The sequence below is a fragment of the Dryobates pubescens genome, chromosome 23, assembly GCF_014839835.1.
Source record: "Dryobates pubescens isolate bDryPub1 chromosome 23, bDryPub1.pri, whole genome shotgun sequence".
In the NCBI taxonomy this organism is placed as follows: Eukaryota; Metazoa; Chordata; class Aves; order Piciformes; family Picidae; genus Dryobates; species Dryobates pubescens.
This window is the reverse complement of record NC_071634.1, coordinates 5,187,501-5,215,437: the sequence shown is the minus strand read 5'-3', so window position 1 is coordinate 5,215,437 and position 27,937 is coordinate 5,187,501. Positions and strand designations below refer to the sequence as shown.

Below are 27,937 nucleotides of genomic sequence, written 5' to 3'. Positions count from 1 at the left end.
GAGACAAAACTGCCAGGCCTCATTCATACCCACATCACGTGCTGAGCAGAGTCTGGCCCCGGCCACGACTGCTGCAGCATTTTTTGCTCAGTTTGAGCCCAGTTTTAGGGCAGTCTGTGTGCTTTTGGGGTTTCAATGAGCGTATTTCAATGGGGTTTCTCTTTCTTCTTGTGTTTTTTACAGAGATGCAGCTTTAAGAGATGGGTTTGGGGTCAGCTGCAGCCTTAAGATGGACAAAAGCTTCCCCCCCCTGCATGTTTAGTGCACAAAATAATTTGTTTCGGTGCTTTATTTCCATAGGCCTGGAGAAAGCCCAAGAGAGAAGCTGCTCCAGAGCTGACATTCTGGAGTTTTGGGGGTAAGGATCACAAGAAAGAACAGAAAAATCACCCTGAAGAGAATGGGATGAAATCAGCAATTGCTTTACCCCATGTTCAGGTGACAGCACTGAAAAGCCACCTGACTGATAAAACCCTGCTGGTGTCATCTAGTGACAGGGGAACATGTTGATACTGAGAGAGAAAAAGATCCTAGAGACATGGATTTTCTACTGAAAGAAGCAGAGAATCACAGGGTAGTTTGGGTTGGAAGGCACCTTTAAAGGGCATCCTGTCCAATCCTCCTGCAGTCAGCAGGGACATCTGCAAGGAAAGAAAACTGCTCAGAGCCCCAATCAACCTGACCTGGAATGGTTCTAGGGACGGGGCATCTCCCACCTCTCAGGGCAGCCTGGGCCAGGGTCTCACCACCCTCAGTGCAAAAAATTTCTTCCTTCCCTCCAGCCTCAATCTCACTTCATCTCTCAAGAAGGTCTCCCCTGAGCCTCCTCTTCCCCAGGCTAAGCAACCCCAGCTCCCTCAGCCTCTCCTCACAGGGCTGTGCTCCAGACCCCTCCCCAGCTTTGTTGCCCTTCTCTGGACACCTTCCAGCAACTCAACATCTTTCCTAAACTGAGGGGCCCAGAACTGGACACAGGACTCAATGTGTGGCCTAACCAGTGCTGAGTACAGGGCACAATGACCTCCCTGCTCCTGCTGGCCACACTGTTCCTGATGCAGGCCAGGATGCCACTGGGCTGTAGAAGAGAGAGCGAAGCTGCTCCCAGCACCACACAGCAGGAGGGTATGAGGCAATGGGCAGAAGATGAAACAAGAGATGTTCAGTCTGTAGGGAGAAGCTTTTCCAGCATGAGGGCAGTCAAGCAGGTTGTCCAGAGAGGTTGTGAAACCTCCACCCCTGGAGGTTTTCAAGACTCAACTGGATAAAGCCCTGAGCAGCCTGGCCCAGCCTCACAGCTTTGTGGAGGAGGTTGGGCTGGAGATCTCCTGAGGCCCCACCTAACCACTTGAACCACTCTGTGAGCCTGTCCTCCCTGGTATTCCACCAGCAGCTCCAGCTTGGGCCACAGAGTCAGCCTGTCATGCTACAAACAGGGGTGAGAGAATGGTTTTATTCTGCATAGAAAAGGGGGTGCAAGGGAACACAGGTTCCAACACCTCATTTAAGAGGCATCCCAGGGCCACAATGCTGAAAACCTTCTAGGTAACAACCTGAAGGCTCCCCTTTTCCATGTCAGCCCTTTCCTAAGACTCTCCCCCATGCTCCATTTCCTCTCCAGCACTGCCCGTGCAAAGAGTCTGCACAGCATCCCCAGGCAGCCCTGGGAGATTTTGTTCTGCTTGCAAGGGAAAGAAAAAAGAAAAAAGAAAGAGAAAAAGAGAGAAAAAAGCCAACAAAAATACCCCCTTGATTATTTCTGCTGCTCTTTGAACAAGACCAGCTATTGTCAGGGAGGGTTTTACAGTTGGGAATGTCACATTGAGAGTCTAGTCATGCCAGTCGGGATGCCTGCCGCTGCCACTGCCCAGCAGCAAACTCTTTATGCGAGGCACCCAGAGTCCAGTGCTGGGCAAAGCCTCAGAGGAAGCCAGTGGGTGTGACACAGCCACATTTTGTACAGTGATAGGGAAAGAAGCAGGGCAGAGCCTGCAGAGTTTGTTTTGGAGGTCTGAGGCAGCAAAGCGACACAGAGCACCGAGCGGTGCCAGGTGAGGCCAGGTGATGGGAAGCTTTGGCTGGATGCTGCTCTGGGGGCACTGCATGGAGAAGTGTGGGGGTGAGCAGAGCTGGAGACCTTCCCAGGGAGAAAGCCAGGAGGGAGCTTTTGCTGTCGAGCAAAAACCAGGCTGGCTCCAGGGACAACAAACCCATTTCCTGCCCGATTGTGACTGTGCGAAGGGAAACGGGGCTCTGGAGGCAGCACTGCAAACACAGCCCAGCCACCTTCAGCTCCCCCCAGGCAGCAAGAGCTTGGGAGCACCCCAAGCCCATCAAGAACCTACAAGCTGAACATTAAACCAAAATAGGTTAAAAAACCCAAAAGGCAGCAGGGCCCTTTCCACGGTGTGCTACGTTACAAACCAAACTGGATGGGCTGCAATCTTCCTCTGCCGCGCCCTGAACGCTGCCTTTCAGCTTACTGCACCCAAGGGTACCTGCAAGAACTGCCTCTCCAGCACCTCAATTCTCCCCTCCCTGCAAAGGCCACAGAAACAATGAACAGTAGGGGTTGGAAGGGACTTCTGGAGACCATCAGGACCAACCCCGCTGCCAGAGCAGCATCACCTAGGGCAGGTCACACAGGAACACCTCCAGAGACAGAGACCCCACCAGCTCTCTGGGCAGCCTGCTCCAGGGCTCTGCCACCCTCACAGTACAGAAGTTCCTTCCCATGTTTAGATGGAGCTTCCTATGTTCAAGCTGACGCCCATTACCTCTTGTCCTGTCACTGGGGACCACTGAGAAGAGCCTGGCCCCATCTTCCTGACACCCACCCCTTAGATATTTGTAAGCATTGATACAGATGCTTCCTCAGCCTCCTCTTCTCCAGGCTAACCAGCCCCAGCTCTCTCAGCCTTTCCTCACATGAGATATGTTCCAGGCCCCTCAGCATCTTGATGACCCTATGCTGGACTCTCTCCAGTAGTTCCTTGTCCTTCTTGAGCTGGGATGCCCAGAACTGGACACAGTACTCCAGGTGAGAGAGCTCTTAGAGAGCTCTTTCAGCCAGCCTCTGAGCTCTTCAGACCACCCAGCAAAGAAAGCCAGTGGCATTTCCTTCCCTGTCCCACATCCCTGTACACCGATGAGGAAGTTCTAACCCCACTGAAGGAATAAACATGGGCTGGTGACAAGGCAACACAGGGAGCAGGAGGAAAGGCAGCGACCCTGTGCTGCTCCAGCCTGCAGGATCCATCCTTCCAGCCTCCGGAAACAGCTTTTCATCACTGGCTACCAAAGCTCCTCCCAATGCTGGCACCTCCTCCTCTTCTGCCTGCACAAACACTTTAAGCTTTGAGAGTCTAGGGGTTTGGGTTTCTTTTTACCCAGTTTGTGGGGATTTGTTTTGCACCAGCATCAGTGCTCACAGCTTTTCCAGCTGCTAATAACCTTCCTAATAACCTGACCTAATAATGACCTGCCAGGGGACCTACAAGAAGGATGGAGAGAAGCTGTTTACAAAGGCCTGAAATGATAGGATGAGTGGCAATGGCTTCAAACTAGAGGAGATTTAGATTGGATGATAGAAACAAGTTCTTTACCATGAGGGTGGTGGAACACTGGAACAGGTTGCCCAGGGAGGTGGTTGAGACCCCATCCCTGGAGTTAGAATTGAATAGAGTAGAGTAGAATAGAATTGAATAGAGTGGAATGGAATGGAATGGAATGGAATGGAATGGAATGGAATGGAATGGAATGGAATGGAATGAACCAGGTTGGAAGAGACCCTCGAGATCATCGAGTGCAACCTATCACCCAACACCATCTCATCAACTACACCATGGCACCAAGCACCCCATCCAGTCTCCTTCTAAACACCTCCAGGGATGGTGACTCCACCACCTCCCTGGGCAGCATATTCCAATAGGCAATTAATCCATGAAGAATTTCTTCCTCACCTCCAGCCTAAACCTCCCCTGGCACAGCTTGAGACTGTGTCCTCTTGTTCCGGTGCTGGTTGCCTGGGAGAAGACACCAACCCCCTCCTGGCTACAACCTCCCTTCAGGTAGTTGTAGAGAGCAATGAGGTCTCCCCTGAGTCTCCTCTTCTCCAGGCTTAGCAACCCCAGCTCCCTCAGCCTCTCCTCATAGGGCTTGTGTTCCAAACCCCTCCCCAGCTTTGTTATTCAAGGTGAGGCTGGACAGGGCTCTGAGCAGCCTGATGGAGTTGAGGATGCCCCTGCTGACTGCATACTGGGTCTGCCTAGATGAGCTTTAGAGGTCCCTTCCAGCCCAGCCCATTCTGTGATTCTATAACTCCCCCACAGCTGCTCCACAAAGCACAGAAATCCAGTTTACACCCCTGGCAAGGGAAACTGCAGGCACTTGGAGAGCTGCATCATTTCACCTCCCCCAGGGTCTCAACTTACCCTGAAAACACTTCAGAAAACCTATCAGAAGCCCTCCTGCCGTAGGTGCAGGGCTCTGCCCCCACCTCTGCCCACACTATTTTCTCTTGCATCCAAAATAAATGCCAGGTTGGCCTGGGCTCTGAGCAATCTGATCTAGTGGAAGATGTCCCTGGTCACTGCAGGGGGGGTTGGAACTCAATGATCTTTATGGTCCCTCCCGACCCAGCCCATGCCATGACTCTGATGACTGTTTTCAGACCCACCCCTCTGCTGTTCAGCTCTCCTCTTCCCATTATCTCTGAGGTCCCCAGGAATTTTTCCAGTGATGACACCACACTGCTGCATGAATCTCTTGATTGATGCAAAACTTGATCCTTTTTCAAAGATCCCTTTGGACTAGATGACCTTTAGAGATCCCTTCCAGCCCAAAGGATTTGATGCTGCTATGATAATGCCAGGAAGCCCACCCTGCACAGAAGCTGGCACTAAAAGCTGCACAAAAAGCCTCAGACTTCAGAGGAGGAGAAGGGCATCAGGAGCACAGACAGCTTGGAGAGATATAATATCACCACTGACAACAAAGACAGCTCCCTGCAAGCACCACCTTTAGAACTTTCTTCCCTTCTTTTTAAAGAAACTGCCTTTTATCTTCACCTTTAAACAGCAGCAGCAAGGAAAGGAACTGTCTTGATGTCAGCAGCAAGGATGGTGCCAAAGTGCCACAACCCATCATAGAATCACAAGTTGTTTTGGCTGGAGAAGCTCTCTAAGATCGAGTCCAACTGTCAGCCTACCACCACCATGGCCATTAAACCATGGCCCCAAGTGCCATGGCCCCATGTTTCTTAAACACCTCCAAAGATGGTGATGGCCTGCATCAAGCATAGTGTGGCCAGCAGGGAAGTCATTGTGCCCCTGTACTCAGCACTTCTTAGGGCACACCTTGAGTCCTGGGTCCAGTTCTGGGCTCCTCAGTTTGAGAAGGACATTGAGACACTTGAACTTGTCCAGAGAAGGGCAACGAAGCTGGGGAGGGGTCTGGAGCACAGCCCTGTGAGGAGAGGCTGAGGGAGCTGGGGTTGTTTAACCTGGAGAAGAGGAGGCTCAGGGGAGACCTTCTTGCTCTCTACAACTACCTGAAGGGAGGTTGTAGCCAGGAGGGGGTTGGTCTCTTCTCCCAGGCAACCAGCACCAGAACAAGAGGACACAGTCTCAAGCTGTGCCAGGGGAAGTTCAGGCTGGAGGTGAGGAGAAAGTTCTTCCCAGAGAGAGCTGTTGGCCATTGGAATGTGCTGCCCAGGGAGGTGGTGGAGTCCCCATCCCTGGAGGTGTTCAAGAGGGGATTGGACATGGCACTTGGAGCCACAGTTTAGTAGTCATGAGGTGTTGGGTGACAGGTTGGACTTGATGATCTTTGAGGTCTTTTCCAACCTTATTGATTCTATGATTCCATGATTCCACCACCTCCCTGGGCAGCCTGTTCCAGTCCCTGACCACTCTTGCAGGAGTGATTTTTTTTCCTAATGCCCACTGTACCCATGGAATGTCTCTGCCTCCTGAGCTGGAGAGAGGAAGACAAATGGGTCAAGAGGGGAAGGTTTGAGTGGGAGAAGATGAAGTGATCACTTGATCAGTGTTGCACCAGCTCAGTAATAATGTTTTCATTAGGAAAGGCATTGCACTGTGCCCCCAGAGAGGCACCAGCTTCCTTCTGTTTTCTGGTTTGTCCAGAGCTGCTTAAGGAAGGTTGAATGCTTCATGGCTTCAGAACACCAAAGCACTGCAGTCCCCATGAGGCATGGATTGTCTTTTTAAAACTCCCTCATCTGCTTTAAATCCTCTTTATTGCTCCAGCTTGAATGCCTGGAAGGAAGCTAAAGAACTATTAAATGATGTCACTGCCTCTAGCTTCTCTCTGGCCACCCTTCAAGCAGGAGAGGACAAGCGTGAACAAGGTCACACGTAGCAGAAGGCCCTTTAGTTAGAGACACCAGAGGTATCTGGGCATGGAGATGATGTGGCTTCAGTCAGAGAAACATGGTTTAGGTTGGAAGTGACCTTCAAAGACCATCTAGTGCCACCCCCCTGCAGTCAGCAGGCACATCTGCAACTAAACTTGGTTACCCCAAGTCCCATCCAACCTGACCTGGAACACTTTCAGGGATGGGTCATTCACACCTTCTCTAGGCAACCTGGGACAGTGTCTCACCACTCTCAGTGGTGGGACAGTGAAGAGTTCCTTCCCTCTAGTCTAAATGTCCCCTGCTGCAGTTTACAAGTGTTACCTCCTGTCCTGTTTATCAGCCCCTTTGAGTACTGAAAGGCCACCAGAAGGACTCCCTGGAGCCTTCCCTTCTCCAGGCTCCACAGCCCCAACTCTCTCAGCCTGGCCTCACAGCAGAGGGTTTCCAGGACTTGAGGATCTCAAAGGCATTTTCCAAGCTGGTCTGGTCTGGTCTGGTCTGGTCTATTCTATTCTATTCTATTCTATTCTATTCTATTCTATTCTATTCCATTCCATTCCATTCCATTCCATTCCATTCCATTCCATTCCATTCCATTCCTATTCTATTCTTATTCCTATTCTATTCTTATTCCTATTCTATTCTTATTCCTATTCTATTCTTATTCCTATTCTATTCTTATTCCTATTCTATTCTTATTCCTATTCTATCATTGCTGTGGCCTCCTCTGGAGAAGAGAGCAAAGTTCTTTGCTTAAACCACTGCATCTTCTTTGGGCACCTTTCACACACACTTCACATGCTGCTGGAAACCACTCAGGTTAACACACAGCCTTCTGCTTTTATGTGAGTCTGACCATTGAGAAACCAACATGAAAGTCCACTTGCTAAATTTGTTGCAAGGATTTGACCACTAACCACTAGATCTGGGCCACAAGTTTCTCCCCACTCTGAACATGAAGCCAGAATCTATCAGATTCAGTTAAGCAGAACAGAGGAAGGACAAAACACGCAGGAAAATGTCAGTGTCAGGTTTTAAGTGACAAAGCAGCAAGCTGTTTGCTCAGATGAGGTCCATGCTTTTGGTGGCCATCATCACAGAACAGAACCACAGAATCATAGCGCTGTCAAGGCTGGAAGAGACCTTCAAGTCCAGCCACTCACCTAGAGCTCACAATCCCACCACTGCTGCTAAGCCACTGCCACTAAACCATGTCCCTCAGCACCACATCCTCAGGTGTTTTAAACCCCTCCACAGATAGGGACTTCACCACCTCCTGGGCAGCCTGCTCCAGTGCCTGAGAACCCTTTCTGGTAAGAAGTTTCTCCTAATCTCTGATGTGAAACTTTCCTTGACACACCTTGAGGCTGTTTTCTCTTGTCCTGTCACTTGCTACATGTGAGAAGAGACCAACCCCCACCTGGCTCCAATCTCATTTTAGGTCTCACCTCAACCTCCTCCTCTGGAAATTAAACAACCCCAGTTGCCTCAGCTATTCCTCACAGGACTAGTGTTCAAGGCCCTTCACCAACCTGGTTACCCTTCTCTGGACCCTTCAATATAATTTCTGTAGTGAGAGACCCAAAACTGAACCCACTATTCACTGGTGTGACCTCACCAGTGCTGAGCACAGGGGCACAATCTTTGCCCTGGTCCTGCTGGCCACACCACTGCTGATGCAGGCTAGGATGCCTAGAGCAGGGTAGGTTTAGACTGGACATTAGGAAGAAGTTCTCTACTATGAGGATGATAAGGCACTGGAACAGGTTGCCCAGAGAAGTTGTGGACATCCCTGGAAGTATTTAAGACTGGGGTGGATGAAGCCTTGAGCAGCCTGCTCTAGTGGGAGGTGTCCCTGCCCCTGGCAGGGAAACTGGAACTAGATGACCTTTAGGGTCCCTTCCAACCCAAACAATTCTCTCATCCTCTGATGAGTATCTGAAGGCTGCCCTAAGCAGTCTCAGTGAAGGTGTGAAATCTTCATTCTTAACTTGCCTTGGCCTTGCACCACAGCTGCCCATCACATGTCCTGTGACCACTCTTTCAACTCAGCCCTCTCCACCAGCCTCATGAAAGGCTTCCACTGCAACAAACAGCGAGGCAAAGAGCAGGAATGACTTCACAATCCAAACACAGCCCTTTTTTTCCCTCTTCTTCTTTTGCCCATGCAATTGCAAATAACAAACATATCTGTGGTTTACAGAGGAGGCAATAAATGAAAGCTGCAGTCACAGAGCAGACCAAAAAAAGAGGCTGAAGTCATTCAATCCACCACCCCAGGATGGCTGTGGCCCCATGGGATGTGGCTCTGTTTTGTGAAAGACTTGGAAGTCCTCAGCTGAGGAAGTGCAGCCTGAAGAGCGCTCACAGAAGGGCTGAGGGTTGGGGTGTTTTTTTTTTCAATCTAATAAAATTAAGCCAACCCTCTGCTGCTTCCTGAGCTCAGCCTCCTCAGGGTGGCTGCAGCAAAAGCAAATGGTCTTCAGCAAATGAGCTTTTGATCTGGGAGCTGAGCTGATCCTCAGCAAAATGGTTGTGCTTGTTTCTGCGGCCGCCAGCTGAAGATGGCTGCGAGGTTCCCGGCTCTGCAAAAGCCAGCTGCCAGCTCCTACCTTGTCTCACTTCAGACTGGGATAAAAGGATGCTTTTCAACCCACCAGGAAGCTCCAGCACCTTCATTTCCCCTCTGATAAAGGCTTCAGCAGAACAGCCTCATGAGGTCACAGAATGGTAGAGCTCATCCAGTCCAACCTCCCTGCTAAAGCAGGGTGCCCACAGCAGCTTGCCAGGATCACAATGGCCAAGTGGGGGAGGAAGCTCTCCAGAGGAGACTCCACAACCTCTCTGGGCAGCCTGCTCCAGGGCTCCAGCACCCTCACACTGAAGTCTCTCCTCCTGGGTTTCAGTCTGTGCTTGTTGCCCCTTGTTCTGTCACTGGGCACCACTGAAAAGAGTCTGGCTCCATCCTCTCAACACCTGTCCTTCGGATATTGATCAGCACTGACCCATCAAGGGCAGCAAGCATCTGCTCCTGGAGATAGATTAGCAGGAAATCTCCTCACCTTCTGGTCCTGCTGGCACACCATTGCTGACCCAGGACAGATGCTGTTGGCCTTCTTGGCCACCTGGACACACACTGGCTCATGCACAGCCAGCTGTAGACCAACAGAGAATCATAGAATCAACAAGGTTGGAAAAGACCTCCAAGATTATCAAGTCCAACCTGTCACCCAACACCTCATGACTACCAAACCATGGCACCAAGTGCCACATCCAATCCCCTCTTGAACACCTCCAGCATCCCCAGGTCCTTTTCCATGAGGCACTTTCCAGCCACCTGGAAAGCATGGAGCCTTCACAGGGATGTTATGACCCCAGTGTCAGACTTGATGTGGCCCTAGGCAGCCTGATCTAGTTGTAGGTATCCCTGCTGACTGTAAGGGGGCTGGACAAGACCACCTTTGAGGGTTCTTTCCAACCCAATGCAATCTGTGAATCTGTGTAATCAGGGGAAAAGGCCAAAGCTTGAGTGAAGGAGCTTTTTTGGGAGGTAAAGCCATGACTTGGGCAATCTTGGGTGACCTGGGCTGTGCTGTAGCCATCTCTCCACAGCAGAGAGGTGACAGCAGTACAATAGCATGAATAATTCTTGTTCCTCACTCCCTCCTGAAGGACAGCACTCAGAGTCTAAATTAAGCACAGGAGAAGGTTGACCATTGCCACCAGGCTCAGCCCCACCCTGCCTGCAGCACAGAAAAGCCCAGTAACAAAGGCAGAGATAACATTGTGTGTTAAAACACCACACACAGCCAAGAGGGCTTCCTGGCCCAGGGAAGCTGCCAGAAGTGTAGTGGATTGTGCTCCTGGGGCATTTAGATTGGTAACTTGGTGGCCAACAGCCTGTCTGTGCTGCAATTCCCCATCAGGCTCTTAAAACTCTGGGGCTCCCCATCAACATCCTGCTAATGAGCTGCTTCCAGTCCTGCACTGCCTGGTTAGGCATCATGCACTTGGTAGAAGCAAATCCTGGGATGACAGAATTGTTTAGGCTGGAAAAGACCTTCCAGATCAAATCCAAGCACCAACCCAGCGCTGCCAGCTCACCACGAAACCATGGCCCTCAGCACCACATCTACACAGCTTTGCAATTCCTCCAGGCATGGGGACTCCACCACTGCCCTGGGCAGACAGTTCCAAGCCTTGACAGCCCTTTTGGGGAAGAAATTGCCCCTCATGTCCAACCTAAACCTCCCCTGGTGCAACCTGAGGCTTTTTTCTCTTGTCCTATTGCTTGTTCTTTGCAAGAGGAGACCAACCCCCACCTGCCTCCGATCTCCTTTCAGGGAGTTGCAGAGAGCCAGAAGGTCTGCCCTCAGCCTCCTTCTCCAGACTGCACAACCCCAGTTCCCTCAGCCACTCCTCACAAACCTTGTGTAGACCCTAAATAGGGATATAAAAGCTAAAAGTGGAGCTGTCAGGCAGTTAGAGAAGAATTTGTGCGTGTGAGATTTTCAATGCAGGTTTTACAGCTAAGGGCATCTGAACTAAAACCATCTTCACTCCTGGACACCCTCCAGCCAAAGCAAGAGCACAGATCATCAGGAGACCACTTAGGTTTTAAGGAATTTGGCCATTACATCACTGCTAATTCAGAACTTTGCTATTTCAAACTTAGGCAGCCTCCAGGGGCTGGTGTGAAATGACTCCAATTAACAGGAATCACCACACTGTCTTGGACAGGTGCTCTGTCCAGGGCATCCTCCCCTCACAGCAGAGGGCTTCCAGCCCTCCCATCACTGCTGTGGCCTCCTCTGGCCCTGCTCTGCACATCGGCCACAGCAACCCCATGCAGTGCTACAGGCTGGGGTCAGAGCAGCTGGAGAGCAGCCAGGCAGAGATGGACCTGGGGGTACTGGTCGATGGTAGGCTGAACATGAGCCTGCAGTGTGCCCAGGCAGCCAAGAGGGCCAATGGCATCCTGGCCTGCATCAGGAACAGTGTGGCCAGCAGGAGCAGGGAGGTCATTGTGCCCCTGTACACTGCACTGGTTAGGCCACAGCTTGAGTCCTGGGTCCAGTTCTGGGCCCCTCAGTTTAGGAAGGAGTTTGAGTTGCTGGAAGGTGTCCAGAGAAGGGCAAGGAAGTTGGGGAGGGGTTTGGAACACAGCCCTGTGAGGAGAGACTGAGGGAGCTGGGGTTGCTTAGCCTGGAGGAGGCTCAGGGGAGATCTTCTTGCTGTCTACAACTGCCTGAAGGGAGGTTGTAGCCAGGAGGGGGCTGATCTCTTCTCCCAGGCAACCAGCACCAGAACAAGAGGACACAGTCTCAGGCTGTGCCAGGGGAGGTTTAGGCTGGAGGAGAGGAAGAAATTCTTCGCAGAGAGAGTGATTGCCCATTGGAATGTGCTGCCCAGGGAGGTGGTGGAGTCACCATCATTGGAGGTGTTCAGGAGAAGACTTGATAAGGTGCTTGGTTGCATGGTTTAGTTGATTAGGTGGTGTTGGATGATAGGTTGGACACGATCTTGAAGGTCTCTTCCAACCTGGTCTGGCCTATTCTATTCTATTCTATTCTCTAACAGGTCCCAGTCTGTGTTGTGCTAAGCACTCCAGAGCTGGCCCCAGAACTGCAGGTGGGGTGTCAGCAGAGTAGAGCAAGGGGGCAGAATCCCCTCCCTGCCCCTGCTACCCCCACTGCTGGGGATCAGCCCAGGACACAGCTGGCTCTGGGCTGTGAGCCCATGGTGTCAGTTCATGTCCAGCTGTGCAATCAGCAGCACCCCCAAGTCCTTCTCCACAGGGCTGCTCTCCATCCCTTCATCCCCCATACTGGGGGCTGCTTCAGGTCAAATGCAGGACCTCACATTTGGGCTTGTTGAACTTCATGAGGTTTGCACAGGCCCAGCACTCAGACCTGTGCAGGTCCCTCTGGCTGTCATCCTGTCCCTCAGGATTGAGAGTTTGTCACATTGATATTTTGCAATTCAAATTGCCAGCTGACAGTGACCCAAATAGAGAGTGCTGGAGAAAGGGTCCTCCACAAATGAAAACACCAATGTTTTAGATGCTCCCAAGTGATAGCCTGAGTTGTCAACATGTCACTTCAGTCCCTGTGGTAACCTGCTGGCTTCTCTCTTTCATCTCTGCTTTCTCCCCAGGAAGGACAATCATTTCCACATCAATCCCTCCTCCTTCCTTCCTTAAGGTCTTGTATCAATTATAGAGAGGATCTCATTTGCTGGGCTATTTCCCTGCAAGTCATCAAGTTGGGCTTTTTCCCCTGCCACTGCCCATGCTGAGCTGGTCGTTTGCAGAGGATTCCACAAGGCTCAGCCCAAGAGGAGGAGCAGCCTCCAAGAAAGGCTTCAGGGGCAAAGCAGAATGCCGATGGCTCGGCACTTAATGCTAACACCTCCCTCATCAGTATGCTGAGCCTCATTAGTGCTGCTGTTCACCACCACACAGCATCCAAGTGGGGTTCAATCTTCCATTTCACAGCTTGCAACATGATTTTAGCTCCTCACCAAGGTCTCCAGGCAAGGGGTGCCTGCCAGTGCCTGGCAAAGGGGCAGCGTGTGCCTCGAGTGAGCAGAGAGGAAGCCAGCCGGACACAGCACAGGGACTGACAGGGCAGAGGGCAGATGTGGCTGCCCAGCGGCCCACAGGAGGCTTTGCTAACATCATGAGCTGGACTGAGGAGCTGGCATCATCCCACAAATCCAATTTTGCTCTTTACAACTCCCTGAAAGGAGGCTGAAGTGTCTCTTTGGGTTGAGGTGCAGCCTCCTGTGTTCCAGCTCGTACCCACTGCTCCTTGTCCTACCACAGGGCACCACCATAAAGAGCCTGGCACCCACATCCTGACACCCATTCCTCAGATGCTTATGGATGTTGATAAGATCCCCTCTCAGCCTTATCTTCTCCAGACTAAACAGCCCCAGGGCTCTCAAGCCTTTCTTCATAGGAGAGATGTTCAAGTTCCCCAATCATCCTTGTAGCTGTCTGTTGGACTCTCTCCAGCAGATCCCTGTCTCTGTCGATTCAGGGAGCCCAAAACTGGACACAGTATTCACGGTGTGGTCTCACCAGGGCAGAGTAGAAGGGGAGGAGAATATCCCCAGACCTGCTGGACACACTTGTCTCAATACATCCCCCACTATCATTTGCCCTCATGGCCACAAAAGCATGCTGGTTGCTGTCCCATATCTTTATTGATGATCTGGATGAGGGGATGGAGTCCGGAGTTCATCATCAGTAAATGTGCAGGTGACACCAAGCTGGGGGCAGGAGTTGATCTGATAGAGGGTAGGAGAGCTCTGCAGAGAGACCTTGCCAGGCTGGACAGATGGGCAGAGTCCAAGGGCATGAGATTGAACACAACTAAGTGCCAGGTTCTACACATTGGCCACAGCAACCCCAGGCAGTGCTACAGGCTGGGGTCAGAGTGGCTGGAGAGCAGCCAGGCAGAAAGGGACCTGGGGGTACTGGTTGATAGTAGGCTGAACATGAGCCTGCAGTGTGCCCAGGTGGCCAAGAAGGCCAATGGCATCCTGGCCTGGATCAGGAATAGTGTGGCCAGCAGGAGCAGGGAGGTCATTGTGCCCTGTACTCAGCACTGGTTAGGCCACACCTTGAGTCCTGTGTCCAGTTCTGGGCCCCTCAGTTTAGGAAGGAGGTTGACTTGCTGGAAGGTGTCCAGAGAAGGGCAACAAAGCTGGGGAGGGGTCTGGAGCACAGCCCTGTGAGGAGAGGCTGAGGGAGCTGGGGTTGCTTAGCCTGGAGAAGAGGAGGCTCAGAGGAGACCTTCTTGCTCTCTACAGCTCCCTGAAGGGAGGTTATAGCCAGGTGGGGGTTGGTCTCTTCTCCCAGGCAACCAGCACCAGAACAAGAGCACACAGTCTCAAGCTGGGCCAGAGGAGGTTTAGGCTGGATGCTAGGAAGAAATTCTTCCTAGAAAGAGAGATTGGCCATTGGAATGTGCTGCCCAGGGAGGTGGTGGAGTCCCCATCCCTGGAGGTGTTTAGGAGACTGGATGGGGTGCTTGGTGCCATGGTTTAGTTGATTAGATGGTGTTGGATGATAGGTTGGACTCGATGATCTCAAGGGTCTCTTCCAACCTGGTTAATTCTATTCTATTCTACCAAACTTGCTGCTGCTGACCTTACTCAAAGCTCAAGCAGAAGGGTGCCAGGGACAGCAAAAGGCTGCCAGAGCCTGCGAGAAGGAGCTGCGGCAGGATCCTCCAAGGCGTGTGGAGCGCTCTGGCTTCAGGAGCTTTAGAGGCATTGCGCAGATTAATCAAACAGAATAATTATCTCTTAGGGAAGTGTTGAGCTGGAATTAAAGAGATTAACGTCTGGGGCCCAGCACTGGAAGTTCTCACCCTTGGGGCAGTCCTATCGACTCCTGCATCTCGCCCCCGCTTCCCACAAGCCCTCCTCTCAACTACTGACGGCAGAAGCCGAGCGCAGGCGCCAGAGGGAACGACCATTCCAAGGGCTTTTCTGTTAGCATTATTTCCCCTCCACACCCCCACCAGGCTCTGTCGTGTTTTATTCATGACTCTCTGAAGAAAAGAGCTCCCATCTTGGGGGAACAAAACCAAGGATCTTTAGAATCACACCACTGCTTCTACTGGTGAAGTACAGCTCTGAGCAAATACTCACTTGAAGGCACCAAAATCAGACGATCACAGAATGGTTTGGGTTGGAAGGGACCTTAAAGATCATCTAGTTCCAGCCCTCCTGCCATGGGCAGGGACACCTCCCACTAGCCCAGGGTGCTTTAAGGCCTCATCCAACTTGGCCTTGAACACCTCTAGGGACGGGGCATCCACAACCTCCCTGGGCAACCTGCTACAGTGTCTCACCACCCTCACTGGAAGGAACTTCTCCAGGCTACACCTCCCCTCTTCCAGCTCAAAGCCACTGCCCCTCATGCTGTCACTACAAGCCCTTGCAAAATGTCCCTCTCCAGCTTTCCTGTAACTCCCTCAAGGTACTGGAAGGATGCTCTAAGGTCTCCCTGGAGACCTCTTCTCCAGGCTGAACAGCTGTCTCCCCAGGGGAGGTACTCCAGCCTTCTGATAATCTTCTGGACCAACCCAAATAGGTTGATGTCCTTCTTGTGCTGGTGGCATGAGAACTGGGCAGTGCAACTGAGCATAACAATGTGTTTGCTGGTACACTGTTATGTGTTAGTGGACCCAAAGGCTAGGTCAGGCAAGATTCTGAAGTTAGTGGAGCACATCTTGGCATAACTTCATAGAAGGGCACAGCAACACACACAGCTTTGGGCTCCTCTGGAGTTAAAGCAAGGCTCTTCCTTTTGTTTCCCAAGCTGACACCAGAGCACACAAGCCAGGTTACACTCATGATGGATGTCAAATGCAGTCACTGCACATGAGCTCACCTGTAAAGCCCTGAGTATCCAACATCTGGCATTTGTAAGAGTTTGGCCACATCCCAATTCCTCTGGAAACCACAGGGATATCCAAGACTTCTTGGAATGTGGCTCGGAAGTAGCTAACGCAAGGACAAGAGGAAATGGCCTCAAGTTGCACCAGGGGAGGTTCAGACTGGAGACTAGGAAAACTTTCTTTGCTGTGTAGATTTGGTGCTGAGGGACTGGGTTCTACAAAGGAGAATTTGCAATGAGAAGAAAACTCTACCCCAGTGGTGACATCTGTGTCATGCATAACCCAAAAGCTGCAATCATCGGACTCCAGCCATAGGCGAAGGTCCCAGCTGAGACACTAATGACCACAGCAAACAAACCTCCCTCCCAACACTCAGCCCTGAATTGCCCTGGGAGGCCTCAGAAATCCCACAAGATTCCAACCCATCTCCAGCTGCCTTGCAAGCCTCATTAAGCTCAATTGTCTTTTGATTTTATCTGCATTTTCTCATGTTCTGGGCTCTCTGGGAAGGCTCCCTCTGTACCTACCTGTGGGCACGCACCCTGCTGCGTGCAGCCACTTGTCTGCAGCTACCAACTTCCCAGTCTGTCTGCCTTTCTCAGGGCCTCCTCAGAGACCAAATCTGAGGGAGGAAGCCCAACCTTTGGGAAATTCTCCTGATCCTGTGCAGTCACTGATAAGGAGATTGCTGCTCCCACTGCACTTTGCTGATAGGGATGAGCTCAAGCTAAGGCAGCCTTCAAACTCGGCTTGGCTCTGCTAGGCTCAGCTCTTCCACTTCCCCCAGGGTTTTCTGACAAATTGCTCTCACAGGGATTTAAAAGAGAGGATGCTGCCCTGGCAGTAATAAAGAGATGTTCCTTCCTGCTTTCCTTCTCCACATAAGTGTTATGCTTCCTGAAATACAGAAGGATGGGATTCAGAGAAAGCAAGGGGGAACCTACAGACATAAAAGGCTGAGGACAATCTGACCCAGGCTAAAGACTGTCTGACATTCCAGATGACAGCTCTGACCATTTCCCAGATCTTCTTCATCTCCCTGGCAGCCCCTGGGGCAGGAGAAACCACATCTCCAAACACCACTGCTGCCTATGTGATCATATAGGCCAAGACTTGAGGAGCTGCAGTGACTTTTTCTCCTCCCTCCATATATGGGTTCAGATTAAAAAATAACACAAAAAGCATTTTGCCCTGTGACAGAACGTCACAGAGCAGACCAAGAGGGGACTTCTCAGTGCTGGTCAGCAGCTAAAGGGTGGGGGGCAAGAGGATGAGGCCAGACTCTTTTCATTGGTGCCCAGTGATAGGACAAGGGACAATGGATACAAACTGGAACCCAGAAGGCTCCACCTGAACAGGAGGAAAAACTTCTTTGCTGTGAGGGTGCTGGAGCCCTGGAGCAGGCTGCCCAGAGAGGTTGTGGAGTCTCCTTCACTGGAGACATTCCAACCCCACCTGGATATTGGGACCCTGGGCAAGCTGCCGTGGGTGCCCCTGCTTTAGCAGGGGGGTTGGACTGGATGACCTACAGAGCTCCATTCTAACCCCCAACATGCTGGGATTCTGTGTCTTGCCATATATTGTGAGCCTCTAAACCTCTCTGTGCTGGAGAACTGGAAGTGTGCTGGGGGAACTGAAAGGCAAATAAAAATTGAATCATAGAATTGTTTTGGTTGGAAAAGCTCTCTCAGATCATCAAGCCCAATCCCACCACAACCATTAAACCATGGCCCTAAGTGCCACATCCACATGTTCTTTGAACACCTCCAGGGACAGTGACTCCACCACTGCCCTGGGCAACCTCTGCATGATCAGTGTCACTTCCACTGAAGCAGCATTTATGGATTCCTACTGAACAAACTGCTGCTGGATCTAGTCAGAGATTCCATACCCATTTCCTCCTCTCCCCTTCTGCCCAAGATGAGATTTACCAGAAAAAAAATAAAGGATGCTGAGACAGCCAAGGGTCTTGGTGAGTCCCAGGCAGGCAGGTGACCTTCACTGCCCTTCCCTCTTACAGGCCAAGAGGGAACACAAGCAGCAAGACTACACACCAGGGAGGGCAGATGTGGGAGAAGAACATGCAGAAGAAAAATGAATGACCCCGTGGGGTAGGTTCAGCACCAGTTTGACTCTGAGAGGTATACTGAAGGTTGCCAACAAGTTGGAAGATTCCATCCAAAAAGAGAAAGTTGTTTCACTCCCTAAAATCTTCCCTACTCAGTGGAAAATTCAGCTTGCTACCAGGTCAGATGGAAGCTTCTGAGCCAGCCCAGGCAGGGGTTCACCTATACACCCAAGTGAGAAAGGCCAAGAGCAAGGCATCCAAGCACACAGCCCTGCCAAACCCTCCGTGGTTTTATCACCTCGAGCTCCAACCAAGACCTCCCTCCCTGCTGTTGGCACCACACACCCAGCAGTTCCCAGGAAAGGCCTCTTGGCAGCGATCCCAAACACGCAGCTCCTGAGCTGCTGCTGGGCACGGAGCGGCTGCGCACGGCCCGGGCTCCTCTGCTGCCTTTGGAAGCTGCATTCCCTCCAAACCCACCCCTGAGCTGCTTCCCTTCCTGCTGGCACAGCCTGAGAAGCACCACCCTCCAACCATGCCCTCGATATAAACTGCAACTCCGGAGGTTCCACCTCAACATGAGCTGGAACTTCCTCGCTGTGAGAGTCACAGAGCACTGGAGCAGGCTGCCCAGAGAGGCTGGGGAGTCTCCTGCTCTGGAGACTTTCAAGCCCCATCTGGATGTGTTCCTGTGTGGCCTGCACTGGATTCTATGGTCCTGCTCTGGCAGGGGGTTGGACTCAGTGATCCCTTTGGGTCCCTTCCAACCCCTAACACCCTGTGATCCTGTGACTCCTCTCCACACAGCTGCTGACACTGGCCTGAGGCAAGCCTGGTAGCCTCAGGCTTGGGCTGAAGATGAGCCTGCCCTTGTTCTCACTGCAGGTTTTGAACAGCACTGGGGACACCTTGCCTTCTACCCTTCCTGTTAACCTGCTGGGATCATGAAAAGTAACCATGGCAGAAAAACCTGAGCTAAGCCAGTGGTGGCCTGGTGAAGCTGTCCTATCCAGCAGGGTAAGCTGGGATGGCCCCCAGAGCCCTGTAAGTAGTGATGAGGCAGTGCAGTGATCCTGAGCAACCTACTGTGGGTACCTCTGCTTTAGAAGGGGTTTGTACTGGATGACTTCCAGGGGTCCCTTCTAACCCCCACCACGCTGGGACTCTGTGGCTCTGTGTTTCAGTTAAGTGGACACAATACACCCACACCAACAGCTCAAACTCATCACTATGACCCAAGTTCAAAGGGAAGCATTTAGTCACCCATAAAAGTCCTGTTTCACTTCCCTTTGGGACAGAGGTGTCACACCAGGTTTGCAAAGAGCTGGGAGAACTTGTCTCTGAACCCACAAATAGGTGAGGTTTGTGAAGTGCCCAGCGTGAGCAGGGCCCTACATGCAAACCTCACAGAAACACCAAACCACACACAGAGGGTGAAATCTGCGACAGCCACAGCAGCAGGAAACGCCTCAGAAAAGCCCTGCTTTATAAAACTCAGCAGGTTCCACAGGCACATCTCCACCTGCTGCTCTGGCAACACCATCCTAGCATCAAACCCATCTTGGTCCTATGAAATGATGAACAAGAAACCTTACAGTCAAGTTTTTACTTTAAAAGCATTCCTCAAGCTTTTCCTCAAGTCAAAGCATGGGAAGAACTCTAAGCAGAACACCTGCCCACAAGCTCCCTGCTGCATGTGGGGGGTTAATTCACTGATGGCCTGTGTAGCATTCCTTCCTACTCCACAACCTTCCTTCCTTCCTACTCCACAACCTTCCTTCCTTCCTACTCCACAACCTTCCTTCCTTCCTACTCCTTTTCTTTCTTACTCCACAACCTTCCTTCTTTCCTTCTTATTCCTTAGCATTCCTTCTTATTCCATCACCTTCCTTACTCCATAATCTTAATTTCCCTTCCTTAATTGCTGCCAGACTTTTTGTGCCAACCTGTGCCAAGGCAAGGGCAGAGGTCTGGGAACTTCGACCGACTCCTGGTTTGTGTAACCAAGAAAAGAAGACCCCTTAAGAAACAGTGCAAATATTTGCCACCCCAAATCTTCACAACACAAACTGAATGTTACCACAATGAAAGATTCTTCCATGTAACTGAAGAGCAAACACTGGACTCGTGAAAGTTCACATCAAAACAAAGACAACCTCCCAGCCTACGAACACCACACTCTTGAAGACCAAACAGGGGAACGATGGAGCACAGGTTCCACCATGGAGATGTTACAAGCGAGAGGTGGATCCATGGAGAACCCTTACACCCTGCACCACTGAGGGCTGCTGCTCTCCTGCATAGGCTCCAGCAGGAGCAGCTTCCTACCCAGACTCCTTTCTGTTTCTAGGGTACCTTGCAAGGGACGCTCATCCGAGGGTCCGCCTCCGCGACGTGATGCTCCGAGGTGTTTGTGATGAATCTGACAGCAGGACAGATGTGGATGTGAGGCACACAACCAATCCTTACTAAGGCTGATGATTAGTCTCGATGTGCCCTGAAAGACAGAAACACCCAGATCATGGCTTGGGCCGAGACAGGTGAGGAGGTTCACGCAGAGCAGCCTCTTGACTGCCCCAGCTGCTTGCATTTCACAATCCTGGAATCATCTGGGTTGGAGAATGACTGCTTCCAAAAGCCTGCACTGATAGGACAAGGAAGAATGGTTTGAAATTAGAGAATCCAATCTAAATGTGCTCATAGAATAGAATTAACCAGGTTGGAAAAGACCTTTGAGATCATCAAGTCCAACCTATCATCCAACACCATGGCACCAAGCACCCCATCCAGTCTCTTCCTAAACATCTCCAGTGATGGTGACTCCACCACCTCCCTGGGCAGTCCATTCCAATGGCCAATCTCTCTTTCATGAAGAACTTCTTCCTAACATCCAGCCTAAACCTCCCCTGGTGCAGCTTGAGGCTGTGTCCTCTTGTTCTGGTGCTGAAGAGCAGATTTAGATTGGATGTTAGGAACAAGTTCTCTACCACGAGGCTGGCAGAAGACTGGAACAGGTTGTCCAGGGAGGTAGTTAGGGCTCTATCCCTGGAGATATTCAAGGTCAGGCTTGACAAGGCTCTGAGCAACCTGATCTAGTGGAGGATGTCTCTGCTCTTTGCAGAGGGGCTGGACTAGATGACCTTTGGAGGTCCCTTCCAACCCAAACCATTCTATGATTCTATGAGCCAACCTTTAAGATCATTGAGTGTAACCACAAAAGGAAATGTTGTGGTGACAGGACTGTCCCATATAACTGAGATTATCCCAACCACTGACACAGTCTGCACCTAAAATAAGTTTATCAAAGTATTAAAAGCACAGCTGGAGGCACATCAGCCTGCAGGAGGCACAGAGATGGTGCAGAAGAAGACTGAAGTCCATAGCTCAGGCCATGGAGGGAGTAAGCCAAGGCTACACATTCTGCTAATACTCCAGGAACCTAAAAACCAAATAAATAACTGCTCTTAAACTGTTCAGTTTTGAAAAGAGGACAACAAGGAACACATGTCAGCTGTCCTGAAGCTGGGAAGGTCTTCCTCCACTCCACCCTGACAAGGCCTGCCTTGCAGTGCTGGGGTCAGTCCTGGAGTCCTCAGCACAGCACAGACAGGGACCTGTTGGAGCAGGGCCAGAGGAGGCCACAGCAATGCTGGAAGGCCTCTGCTGTAAGGCCAGGCTGAGAGAGTTGGGGTTGTTGAGGCTGGAGAAAAGAAGACTCCAGGGAGACCTCCTGGTGGCCTTTCAGTACTTGAAGAGGCTGATCAGAAAGCTGGAGAGAGAGTTTTTACAAGGCCATGTAGTGACAGGACAAGGGATGATGGTTTTAAACTGAAAAAGGGTAGATTTAGATTAGACACCAGGAAGAAATTCCTCACTGTGAGGGTGGCGAGACACTGGACCAGGTTGCCTCATTCCTGGAGGTGTTCAAGGCCAGGCTGGATAAGGCCTTGAGCAACCTGATCTAGTGGAAGGTGTCTCTGCCCATAGCAGGGGGTTTGGAACTAGATGATCTTTAAGGTCCCTTGCAACCCAAACCATTCTGTGATCTGATAAACAGGACAATTTCTTTACCTTCAGCTGTGGCAGAGAGGAGATACCTTCTGCAGACACAGGCAGCAGAGCATCATCTCCTTCATGGTGCAGCAACGCTCCCCGGATGCCCTCTCCCCAGCTTTGCATCCCCCAACACATACCCCAGGCAACTGTGGCTTCCCAGTCCTGCTTTGTAGCAGAACAGGCTCCCTTTAATTATCCCTCAGCCTGCTGACATCTACCTGGTGGGAGAGGAAGAGGTCAGGGCCTCCAAAGAAGCGAGTGTGAAAACCAGCCTGTCTCCTTTCTCCACTCACACCGCAGGGCCCGCGCACACGAGGACGCGCTCCCGCCTGACTCATCCCCACCAGCAGCCACGGCTTCCTCCCAGGGAGGGGATCTTCTGGTTGAATTATTTAAACTGAGAGGACAGGGAGACTAACTTTGGGGCTGCAAGGAGCAAGGGTGTGATTAGAAGGCTCAGCCACGTCCAGAGAGCCTTATCAGAAGTCATTTCTATGCAAATCAAACAAATATCCCACCTTTGCCAGGAAAACACCGAATTCCACCTGGACTGACGTGCTTTGCAATCTCAGGGACTTCAGAGGGATTGCCTGGGGTGTGAATCACCAGGCTGCAGCCTCCCAGTGAGACCAGTAATCCTTTCTTGGTCCTCCATTAAGCACCCCATCAGCCAACCAGGTTCTGCAACCAAGACCCCTTGAGTCATGTCTCAGATTCTCTGCTCCCTGTCAAAGCTTGGTGAGGGTGGGAAGGGAAGGAAGAGCTGGTGATGCAATGCCAAGCCAAACCCACATAGCTGAGCATGGGGACAGCCAGGAGGTCCTTAGGGCAGCACAGAGGAAGAGGTGTGAACCCTCCTGCAACCTCAGTAAATCCAGACCCAAAACCCATTCCAATTTGAGGGCATTTAGGACTTCTGTTAGCAAGAGCAGGGACAGAATCATGGTATCATGGAATGGTTTGGGTGGGAAGTGACCTTTGAATGTCATTGTGTCCAACTCCCCTGCAGTCAGCAGGGACATCCTCAATTAAACCTGGTTACTCAAAGTCCCATCCAACTTGCCCCTAGTTTCCAGGGATGGGGCACCTACCACCTCTCTGGGCAACCTGGGCCAGAATCTCACTGCCCTTCTTTCATTTCAATTCTCCTACCTCTGGAGATTTCAGCACTCCCTCATGACACAGAGGGGCTCCAGTTTGCTGCCATCTCATCTGACCCTGCTCTCCAAAGCATCAGTGCTGATGCCTCCCCTACCCAGGTCTTAAAAAACACCTGCCCCACTTCTCCTTTTACAAACCTGGGGGCCAAGGGCCAGTGCTGCCCCTGCTCCTCACTTCAATCAGGCTGTTATTTACAGTGCTACCAAGCACTGTGATGGAGGCTAATAAACCTTTAATGGCCCAGGAAACACATCCAGTGCCCATTTCTAAGCCCCATCAAACACAGCCATCCTTTGAATGTCTACCTGATGCTTCCCTGGCTCCTGTAGGGTGGGGGAGATGGACCTGGCTGCTCTGTGCTCACAGGAGACAGGGGGATGGCTGGAAAATTAGAGACTTGGGTTGGTTGGAAAAGCTCCTTAAGATCATTGAGACCAACCTCTCTCTAACCCTAACAAGGCTGGTGCTAAATCACATCCCTTAGCACCACATCTCCGCCTCTTTGAAACACCTCTAGGGATGGGGATTCAACCAGCTCCCTGGACAACCTGTTCCAGCACCCTCATGGTAATGAACTTGTTCCTAACATCCAATCTAAATCTGCTCTTCTCTAATTTCAAACCACTGCCCCTTGTTCTATTACTGCAGGCCTTTGCAAACAGTCCCTCTGCACCCTTCTAGTAGCCTCCTTCAGGTACTGGAAGGCCTCTATTAGGTCTGCCTGGAGCCTTCTCCCAGCTCCCTCAGCCTGTCCGTGTAGCAGAGGTGCTCCAGCCCCCTGAACATTTTCATGGCCCTCCTCTGGGCCCACTCCATCAGGTCCATGTCCTTCCTGTGGTGAGGATTCCAGAGGTGGATACAGCACTTCAGGTGAGGTCTCACCAGAGCAGAGAAGCAGAATCACCTCTCTGCATCTGCTGGCCACGCTGCTTTTGATGCAGCCACATTCTTCACATGCATCTAACCAGGCAACTGCTGACTTCTGCCAGAGCAACCAGAGAAGTTCTTCAGGCAGGTAAACCACCTCCTCAGAGCTGCAAAGGAGGGGAGATTTCCTCCTACCAGTTGTAGATTTGGGTCCATTAAACAACACTCCCTCCCCATGCAAGTCTTGCTTATCTCCTAGCCCCTCAGATCTCCACTATGATAACTGGAATGAGTCATTCTGACACATGAAAGAGAAGCAGTTATGTTTTTATTATGCTATTACACCTCCCTGGGACAAGCTTCCTTAAAGGCCTGGTGCTAAATCACGGTCTAATTATGGTTTGGGAAATGAACAAGAGATAAACACACCAGCAAAAGCCACAAGGACTTCCCAGGGAGAGCTCACCCCCGAGGTGGGGCTGCACCATCCAGCTATGCCACACATGGGCTCCAGCAGCTAGTCCTGTTCCAGAGTTTTCTGCGCCCTACTCAAGGTTTGATTTCTTTTCAGCCTCCAAAGCAATCCTAAAATCAGACCCTAGTACTGCTGAGGTCTTCTGGGCCAACTGACTCCACCATCCAACCAAGAATTACAGAAAAGGAGCTGTGGGTGCTGCTAGATGAGAAGCTGGACATGAGCCAGCGATGGGCACTTGCATCCCAGAAGGCCAGTGGCAGTCTGGGCTGCATCAAAAGCAGCATGGCCAGCAGGTCATGAGAGGTGATCCTGCCCCTCTGCTCAGACCTCAGCTGAGTATGATGTCCAGCTCTGGAGTCCTCAACACAAAAACATGGACCTGACAGAGAGGGTTTGGAGACAGTTACAAGGATTATTAGAGGACTGGAGCACTTCTCCTATGTACACAGGCTGGGAGAGCTGGGGCTGCTCAGCCTGGAGAAGAGAAGGCTCCAGGAAGACCTTAGAGCAGCGTTTCAATATCTGAAGGGGACCTCCAGGAAAGCTGGGGAGGGACTGTTTAGAAGGGCAGGTGGTGATAGGATGAGGGGCAATGGCTTGAAACTGGAGCAGGGGAGATTTAGGTTGGACAGCAGGAGGAAGCTCTTCACACTGGTGGTAGTGAAATACTGGAGGTGGTGGAGGCCCCATCCCTAGAGACATTCAAGGTCAAACTCATGGAGCCATGAGCAACCTGATCTAGTTGGGGATGTCCCTTCTGACTGCAGGGGGGTTGGACAAGATGACCTTTGAGGGTCCCTTTCAACCTGATGCATTCTGTGATCACCACCACCTCTTGGCTCAGGCCTTTGAGGGTCCCTTTCAACCTGATGCATTCTGTGCTTCTATGGTTCTATGACCACCACCACCTCTTGGCTCAGGCCTTTGAGGGTCCCTTCCAACCTGATGCATTCTGTGATCACCACCACCTCTTGGCTCAGGCCTTTGAGGGTCCCTTTCAACCTGATGCATTCTGTGCTTCTATGGTTCTATGACCACCACCACCTCTTGGCTCAGGCCTTTGAGGGTCCCTTCCAACCTGATGCATTCTGTGATCACCACCACCTCTTGGCTCAGGCCTTTGAGGGTCCCTTTCAACCTGATGCATTCTGTGATCACCACCACCTCTTGGCTCAGGCCTTTGAGGGTCCCTTTCAACCTGATGCATTCTGTGATCACCACCACCTCTTGGCTCAGACCTTTGAGGGTCCCTTCCAACCTGATGCATTCTGTGATCACCACCACCTCTTGGCTCAGACCTTTGAGGGTCCCTTCCAACCTGATGCATTCTGTGATCACCACCACCTCTTGGCTCAGACCTTTGAGGGTCCCTTCCAACCTGATGCATTCTGTGATCACCACCACCTCTTGGCTCAGGCCTTTGAGGGTCCCTCCCAACCTGATACATTCTGTGATCACCACCACCTCTTGGCTCAGATCTTTGAGGGTCCCTTCCAACCTGATGCATTCTGTGCTTCTATGGTTCTATGACCACCACCACCTCTTGGCTCAGGCCTTTGAGGGTCCCTTTCAACCTGATGCATTCTGTGATCACCACCACCTCTTGGCTCAGGCCTTTGAGGGTCCCTTTCAACCTGATGCATTCTGTGATCACCACCACCTCTTGGCTCAGGCCTTTGAGGGTCCCTTTCAACCTGATGCATTCTGTGATCACCACCACCTCTTGGCTCAGACCTTTGAGGGTCCCTCCCAACCTGATGCATTCTGTGCTTCTATGGTTCTATGACCACCACCACCTCTTGGCTCAGACCTTTGAGGGTCCCTCCCAACCTGATGCATTCCGTGATCACCACCACCTCTTGGCTCAGACCTTTGAGGGTCCCTTCCAACCTGATGCATTCTGTGCTTCTATGGTTCTATGACCACCACCACCTCTTGGCTCAGGCCTTTGAGGGTCCCTTCCAACCTGATGCATTCTGTGATCACCACCACCTCTTGGCTCAGACCTTTGAGGGTCCCTCCCAACCTGATGCATTCTGTGCTTCTATGGTTCTATGACCACCACCACCTCTTGGCTCAGACCTTTGAGGGTCCCTCCCAACCTGATGCATTCCGTGATCACCACCACCTCTTGGCTCAGACGACGGGGGCTGATGGGGCTCAGCTGATGCTTCAAGCTCCATCTGGTTGAACCGGAGGGTCCTCCGGCTCCTATCCCCGCAGCAGGGGAGGGATGAGGGCAGGCTCATGAACAGGGAGGCTGGGAGCCAAGCTGCCCGGAGGCAGGGCTGTCATCAGGGCGCAGCTCCCCGCGCCGGCCCCCTTCTCCTGGCGGTGGGACGCTGGGGCTCGGCGCGGCCGGGAGACGCTGGCTGGGGACGTTTGAGCGCTTGCTCCGCTGCCAAAAATGTCAAATTAGAGAACAGCAAGAGCTCATAATAAATCCACCCAAAGCCAACCACAGCCCTGCTCGGCTGCCTTCTCAGTGAAACCAAGAAAATAATCATGGATGAAAGCAAAGTTCCACCCAAAAACGCTTCCTGTCCCCGCACCAACCTTTGTTTGCTTTGGGCTTTCGTGGTGGATGGGAGCACAGAGTGCAGCCTGTGGGAGATGGGTTACTGCTGCTAATGCAAAGAGCTTTGGGTTGTTTGGGTTTTGTTGTTCTTCTTTCTTTTCTTTTTTTGTAATCCCCTCCCCCTTCTTGAGCAGATAAAGCACTGAAAAAGCCCACTCTGAAACAGCTTGGTCCTGCACTCCCAGATGGCAGCAAAAATTAGCATTATTTATTTGGGGTTTAGTCACTCTCCAAAAGGGAATTAGGAAAAGGATGACATGCACTGAAATTAGGACTCCTGCCCCTTTCCTTTTGCACCCAACACTTCGAAAGGCAGCAGGGGCGAAGAGCCTCTTGCAGAGCTCTAGGGAACCACACTTGGGGAAAAAAACATCATCCATCTACCCAAGAAGGAGAATGAAAACAAGGAGAACAATAAGAGTGACGGAAGTTTGCTCTGAGCAGACAGCTGGGAAGGTGAAAGGAGGGAAAAGCAAAAGAAAACAAGCAGCAGAGTGATACAAATGAACCCAAAACAGCAAAAGAAGCTGTATGAAGCCATCGCACATCTGTCCAACACCATATCCAGCAGAGGAGATGTGATGGCATGGTGTGAGACAATTCCAAAGCCAGCTGCACTTATGTCCCCACTCAAACCCCTATAGAGGGCTCAGCCCAGCCCTGTATCTCCTGAGGACTTCAATGTCCATGGTTCAGAATCACTCAGAAGTGACTGAGGTTGGGAGGGACCTCTGAAGATCATTCAGTCCAACCACCCCTGCTAAAGCAGGGTCACCCCATGGCAGTTTGCCCAGGATCACAGTGTCCAGGTGGGGTTGGAATGTCTCCAGAGGAGACTCCACAACCTCTCTAGGCAGGATGCTCCCTCACAGGAAGAAAGCTTCTCCTAATCTTCAGATGGAAACTCCTGGGTTCCAGGCTGTGCCTGTTGCCCCTT

The 27,937-nt window shown here is 51.5% G+C and overlaps 1 protein-coding gene across 2 annotated transcripts in view; it reads right to left on the bottom strand.

Annotated features, from left to right (window-relative positions):
- PTPRA (protein tyrosine phosphatase receptor type A) overlaps positions 1 to 27,937 on the bottom strand; it is a 153,402-nt gene that overhangs the window by 100,778 nt on the left and 24,687 nt on the right. For both annotated transcript variants that reach the window (XM_054172148.1, XM_054172149.1), the window contains exon 2: positions 20,216 to 20,357. In XM_054172148.1, the coding sequence (XP_054028123.1) occupies positions 20,216 to 20,233 (18 nt within the window). In that variant the 5' untranslated portion in view covers positions 20,234 to 20,357. The remainder of the gene's footprint in view (positions 1 to 20,215; positions 20,358 to 27,937) is intronic.